Source organism: Passer montanus, unplaced genomic scaffold (assembly GCF_014805655.1).
Source record: "Passer montanus isolate IOZ18808 unplaced genomic scaffold, ASM1480565v1 scaffold41, whole genome shotgun sequence".
NCBI lineage: Eukaryota > Metazoa > Chordata > Aves > Passeriformes > Passeridae > Passer > Passer montanus.
The window spans coordinates 4,823,663-4,830,513 of record NW_024368930.1 but is presented as its reverse complement, the minus strand read 5'-3'; the positions used below and the strand labels follow the sequence as shown (position 1 = coordinate 4,830,513).

Here is a 6,851-nt window from a genome sequence, read left to right as displayed (position 1 = left end):
AAGATGCTGTGAAATAAAACCTGTTTTGGTACCTGGTTTGTAACCAAACGTCTCGTTTTGGAGTAAGAGAATGGGGGGTGTTGGAAGGGCTGTCTGGAGATCATCCCCTGTGACCCCGCTGCTGAGGCAGGTCACCTGGAGCAGGTGACACAGGAGTGTGCAGGTGGGATTGAAATGTCACCAGAGACAGACTGCCCATGTCCTGGGCAGCTGTAACAGTGATCTGCCACCCCTAATGGAAAATTATTCAAGTTCAGGTGGGATTTTCTGTGGTTTTTGTTTATGGCCATTTCTCCTTGGCACCGCTACAAAGGCAACATTTTCTGCCAGCCCTTGGAGATATCTGTACAGATTGAGGGGCTCCCCTCTCAGACCCAGCTCCTCCAGAGCCCTGGTGCTCGCTGGGAGGAGCTCGGAACGCTCTCTCGGTTTCCGTGAGGGCTCGGGCTGCTCTGCTCACAATCCCAGAGCGCTCAGGACAGCGGGCACCCCTGGACGCACCCCCCTGCCGAGGGAGCGGCACCTGCCGTCCGGAGCGGCACCGAGAGGCCCGCTCGGGTGTGCGGCCCCTGCCCGGGGGGACGAGGGCGGGCCCCGCACGCCCCGCAGGGCCGGGCCGGGCCGGGCGCCATGCCTCAGCCCGCCGTGACGTCACGCGGCCGCGCGGGAAGCGCTCGCGGGGCTGTGACGTAATTCCGCGTCCGGGCCCGCCCTTTCCTTTCCGCCCGGCCGCGCGTGAGGTGGGAGCGATGGCGGCGGCGCCGGGAGGGGCGGCGGGACCCGTGGGGACTGCGGGAGCGATGGGAGCGGGACCCGTGGGGGCTGCGGGAGCCGTGGGGGCTGCGGGAGCCATGGGGGCCGTGGGGGCCAGGGCAGCGGGGCCGGGAGCGGTGGCGGAGCCGCGGCAGCAATGCTGAGGCCGCGGACGGTTCTGCCCGCGAGGCTCGGCTGTGTGGGTCCTGTCGGGCTCCGGCATCGCCTCACGGCTCTGGGCACTGTGGGCAGCGACGAGCCCCAAAGGAAAGGCTGGGGCTGAGTCGGGGAGGGTGAGGGTGGATTTTGGGAGAAGGTTTTTCCCCCAGAAGCAGGCACTGCCCAGGCTCCCCGGGGAATGGGACTGCGCTGCCGGGGATGCTGGGGTGCCTGTGCCGGGCCAGCACCTGCACTCGGTGGTCCTTGTGGGTCCCTCCCCAATGGCGACATTCCGTGATTCCTGCAGGTGTGTGTGCTCAGTGCCCCAGCAGCAGCAGGACGAGATGCAGAACGACGCCGGGGAGTTCGTGGACCTTTATGTCCCTCGGAAATGGTGAGCAGGGACTGAGGGGCCAGCCAGGGCAGGAGGGGTGCCCAAAATACCCCAAAATCCATCCCAGAAACATCCCTGGAGCCATCACCTGTGCAGCCTGTGCAAAAGGGCTTTTTGTAGCAGCAAATATCTGTAGGAGGAGAAAAAAAACGTCAGTTTTCTATCAGTTTAAAAAGTCAGTAAAAATAAGCCACTTGTATGAATTTTATTAGATTAAGTTAAATATGTTTTACAGTCTGTAATTCCTGAGTATCCCAACCTGAGTGTCTTTGACAGCTGTAGTGGCTCTCAGCAAAAAAAGGCATAGGAACTAATTTTATTAATTATCTTGACTGTATTTTTGCATTTTAGAGAAGAAAACAACATTCTGTGTGTTTTGGGGGCCTGTACTGCCCTGTACACTGCATGAAGGTGAACTGGGCACATAGAAACCAAAGTGAAGGGAAAACTGGCTAATAAGTGAAAATATCCTTTAAATGTACTTAAAACTGCATTTTAATCTTCTAAGTAATGAAAGCTTAAACTGTTGCTGTCCGAATTCCTTGTGCAGTTTTAATTTGCCTGTAGGATTGGCTCTAGTGGCTTTCTTTGCCATTGTCACTGCTGTTTCCTTTTGTTTAAATCTGTCCTGCTTTGTTCCTTAGCTCTGCTAGCAACCGAATCATTGGTGCTAAGGATCATGCTTCCATCCAGATAAACATTTCTGAGGTAAGTTTATCAACAGAATATGTGATGAGAGAGCTAAACCTTTAAACTTTGATAAAAGTTACAGAATCAAACAGCTTGTGATGTATCTTCAGTAATTCAATAAAGAAAGTCACAATAGGCATTGACTCCTGCAGTCTCCCAGTGAATACATGTGGGTTCTAATTAATTTAAGCTCCTTGTAGCATGGATTTTTTTTTTCCCAATTGTTTATTAAATTCAGCTTTCAGGAATTTTGTGGACAGAATGTTCCTGTCGCTTATGAGCTACAGAGCTTGATTTGGTTCTTGAATGGGAGACCACATCCCCACTAAAAATCTGAGGCTCCTGAGTTATCTCACCAAAAAAAAGAGAAACCTTTAAAAAACCACCCTGTAATTCCTGTAATTGTTAAGGGAAGTACTTTCCTCTTCAGCATGTTTAATTCCTCCAGTGATCCCTATTCCTTGTTTTCAAAGGATCAGAGATTAGCAGAACATGGAAATGAGCCCACCTGGTATGACAGGGTCCACTACCCTGTTTAAATCCATAATTTATGTCTTTTGGTGTTTTTCCTGTTAAATTTCTCAGCAGCTGGAGAAAGTGAGACAATTTGTCTCTCAGCTTGGACGTTTTCCTACCCATGTACCAAGTCTGTCCCTTTCCCCCTTCAGTTCAATTTTCCATTATATGACCTCAGTTAAAAGAAGCAAAAAAAGAGTAAAGGCAGGAAAATCTACTTTACACAGAGCTTTTCCATTTGTTCAGAACTCAAATATTTTTTTTCTTTTAGCAACCAGTTCTTGTCAGTGTGTAATCCACTGCATTTTATGCCTGCACTGTGTAGCTACAAAGCTGCTGTGCAAAGATCATTGTAGTTGACTTTCTAACTCCAGTGTTTGCCTTGAGATTCTGGGATTTATTTTCTGAACACTGCAAGTATCTTTGTGCAGTTTTTAACTTGGCAATTGTGCTGTGAGAGTGTAAAACTTGGTAAAGCTGGGCTGTGATTGCAGGTGGACAAGGTGACAGGCAGGGTGAACGGCCAGTTCAAGACTTACGCCATCTGCGGCCCCATCCGGAGAATGGTGAGCACCTTCCTGAGCTGCAGCTTTGCTGTGCTGCTGCTTCTGATCTCCAGTCATTGAGGAGCTGTGTGTCTGGCCCTGAGAACACTCTGTGAAGTGTGTAAGCAGATTCACAGACTCACAGAAAGGTTTGGTTTGGAGGGACATTAAAGATCATCTCGTTCCATCCCTCCCGTGGGCAGGGACACCTTGCACTGTCCCAGCCTGGCCTTGGACACGCCAGGGATGGGGCAGCCACAGCTTCCCTGTGCCAGGGCCTTGGATTGCTTGGAATAATCAATTTCTTCTGGAGATGTTTGTTGTTTTTTCAAAATAAAATACACAAATTATTTTCTTTAAAGAATGTGTATCAAGGTACTAATTCTGGCTTTTATCTGTTGTTTATAATTACTGGAGGTGATACAACCTTGACTTTAAAATGAGGAGTGTATCACAAATCCACTTATCCATATATATATGTTGTTCATGCAAATGCATATTTTTAATATTAAGTATGCATTATATATGCATTTATATTTTGTTTTATATATGCATTTATATTTTTATTACTTTTTTGTCATCCTTAAAGGTAAGGAATTGCCCTTAAGGATGACAAAAAAGTAACAGTTTATTTTGAATACACTAATCTGCACTAACTGCTGCAGCTGCCTCTCTTCCACATATGTCAGCAATTATTTGGACACTTGAGAATATTTCCTTTTCTCTTTACAGGGTGAATCAGATGACTCCATTTTGCGTCTGGCAAAAAATGATGGAATTGTGTCCAAGTACGTATGTTTATCTTACCCTCTAACTCCTGCAGGGGGAACTTCCATTCCCAAATCCAGCTTTGAGGATGACAATCTGTACATTGCATTTATAGGATGATTACACAGTTGGTCAAAGATATTTACTTGAGCTGTTGAAGCAAACTGATTTGTAACAATGTTTGTTTCATTTTCTTGTAGGAACTTTTAACTGAAGAAACTCCGGTATGGGACATGTGAAATAAACAGTTCAAAACTACATTGTGCTGTGTCTTTTGTTCAAGTCATAAACACAAGTGGGTTTATTATAGTTAGTCTTGAAAGACTTGGAAATGTGTCTTAAAAATATACAGATTCTCACTGTGAGTTCTTAAAAACAAATCAGCTTGTAAAGCAGTGCCAGAGTCAAGGATTTCCACTTTGTTCTTGGCTTCACTGTCATTGTTCTTTGCCAGATTTAATAAGTTTTGCATCTGTAATGGAACACTTGCAATGTAGCAATCTTAACTGAGCTTGCTGCTTTTTCACTGGAAAAACTGAGGGAATTCTTTTTGTTAGGATTCAAGAAAGGGTCTGTCCTTTCTTCCAGGTGCTGCTTTTGTGTTGGTAGATTTTGTTTGCACACAGCAGATTTATTTGTCACTTTGTAATTATCACTTAAATAAATGTCCTATATGGGTTTGGCTTATAAAATGGGGTAATAGGGTATGACTTGTATGTGAAATTTCCCCTGTCAGCTGCATTTTACCAGTTCCACAATACCCACAACTACACAGGGCCTGTCCTGGTGGTGCATCCTGATCTGCACATTCTCAGAGGTTCATCCAGATTACACTTCCCTGCTTGTGGTCATCTCTGGGTTAACATCTGCAGTTGTCCATCCTCTGATCTCTGCACAGGCCCTCCCAGAGCTCTTCCAAGTGGCAGAGGCTGTTTGGTGATGCTTTCCTGTTTATGCTGCAAGCTGTCACGTTGAGAGGGGTCACCATGTGCTTTATTTCTGACTTGTTTGCCATTCCTGTGGGTGCACGTGGGAAACGAGGCTCAGCCTCAGCACAGCCAGGAACAGGGATGCTGTTACCTCTGGACTAAGGAGAGTGGCTGGACTACCCATGTGTGCTATCTTACCTGTATTTTTCTTCTCAGATGTGACAAAGTGCAGCATATTTGTTTGGAAGGTCCTGTTTTGGCACCATGGATACCTACTGAATATTGGCAGAGCAAATCAGGCCATGTTAAAGTGGAGTTACAGTGTGGTGTGAGATTTTTTTTGTAATTTTAATAAGTTTCTTTTGCAAATCATTAATTAGGATTTAGAGTGTAAGCTACTGTATAGATACAATGAAGTCCCTAATTAAACATTTATTCCAGGAGAGTTGCAGCAGAGAATCAAAACTCAGCAGGCTGAGAGCCCTTATTAGCAGACCCATAACCTGAAACATCTTTGGCTGCACAGTCTCCCCACTGATAAAACTTGAATTTACTACTACTCTGAGCTGATAGAACTTTTAAAATGTGAACTCCTGGGTGTTACAAGTAGGGAGGAACTTGGCTAAAAAAGCCAAAAAATTTCGTTCATGTTGAACTTAATACACAAAGCACAAGAGAGAAACCTTTTAAATACCAAAGCAAGGGGGGAAGTTCATCCATGCTTTATTTTTGAGCTATTTTCTTCTGACATCTAAGTTAACCATGAAAGATGCACTGAAAAAAAGGGGGAGGAGGGATGACAATGTTGTGATTCTCCTAGAAATAATTCATTTTTCCAGGAGATAAATCTGTGAAAACATTTTCTGGAAAGAAAAATACAGTCTTCAAACTGGAGAGATTTCAGCTTGGCTTATGTCCAATCCTTATTTTCTTTTGCACACAGTAAGAGGAGATAAGTTTGAATTGGACTTGATATTTTTTTCTGACATATCTTAAATTAGCTGCTTCTGCCTTGGCATTAGGGTAGAACTTTAAATAAAACCCTTAACTGTTTGCTGCTGATAAATGCCTGGTTTACCAAAGAGTTTAAATATTGTTGGCTTGTTCCTAATCCCCTGAGACTCTGTTCATCCATGTGGATTTCAGTGGAATTCCTCCATAAGGCAGAGCAAACTGACAGCTTAAAAGTTCAAGATGAACTTGAGGTCTCTCAGATGTCTTTTTAAGCAGTACAACCCCATTAGTATAGAGCTGACCCAAATTTACACTTCTGGTTTGAGTATTTAAGGATTATGTTGTAATTTAAAATGTTCTGTGCTTTGTAACACTGATTGTTGCCATTTGGTTTTTGGAATGTTAAAAAAAAGTGAAGTAAATTATTCTGTCGTTAATTTCTTGTCAAAATATGAAATGTTAATGGTGCCATATGCTGAAACAATTCACTTGGGAATGGATTAGTGCTGTGCTAAAGGCTTCCTGAAGTTCACACCATCCTCACCAGCACGACTGCACGCGAGTCCTACCAAAATTCCTGCAGAATCTTGTCAAGGGGGGACATGTGTCCCTTTAAAAATCCACTTTCAGTTGCATTTTCTAGTATTGTGATGTAAAATGTTCTTTGTTTTCCCGGAACAGGAATAGTTCAGATGTTTGAGGGCCATGAAAGGGAATGAACTATACTCTACTGTACAAGATGGACAGAGTTGCCCTTACATGGTTACATTGCACCAAGTCGTGAAATTCTTTGCTGCTACTTACGAGGACTTGGCAGTGGCATCCTAAAGACATCTGATTTCACTGGGGCTATTTTAGTGTCTTCAGCCAAAATTCTGCTGCTCAAACAAGAGCCTGAAACTCCTGAAAGCACCTGGGGGCTTGGTAGGAGCTTGTAGAAGTCTCATAATACTGATTTTTCTTTTTAAGCCTTGGCATTCTTCTAATGAACTCCACAGTGCTAAAAAGCTGTTGCAGTGTGTCTCAGCTGTGAGCCTGCTGTGATCAGAGCCTGGGTTAGGAGCTGCTCCTGTCACCCTGGCACAGAGGTGACAGCTCTGAGAGCATCAGCCCTGCTCCAGGTGCCAAACAGGCACAGCCCTG

The 6,851-nt window shown here is 44.9% G+C and overlaps 1 protein-coding gene across 1 annotated transcript; it reads left to right on the top strand.

The window, feature by feature from the left end:
• Positions 1-670: 670 nt before the first annotated feature.
• RPS21 (ribosomal protein S21) lies at positions 671-4,083 on the top strand. The gene is made up of 6 exons (XM_039719194.1): positions 671-740; positions 1,220-1,306; positions 1,951-2,014; positions 3,007-3,078; positions 3,790-3,845; positions 4,026-4,083. Exons 2-6 carry the CDS (start codon positions 1,257-1,259, stop codon positions 4,033-4,035), a joined length of 252 nt encoding a protein of 83 aa, XP_039575128.1. The 5' UTR covers positions 671-740; positions 1,220-1,256; the 3' UTR covers positions 4,036-4,083.
• Positions 4,084-6,851: the final 2,768 nt, after the last annotated feature.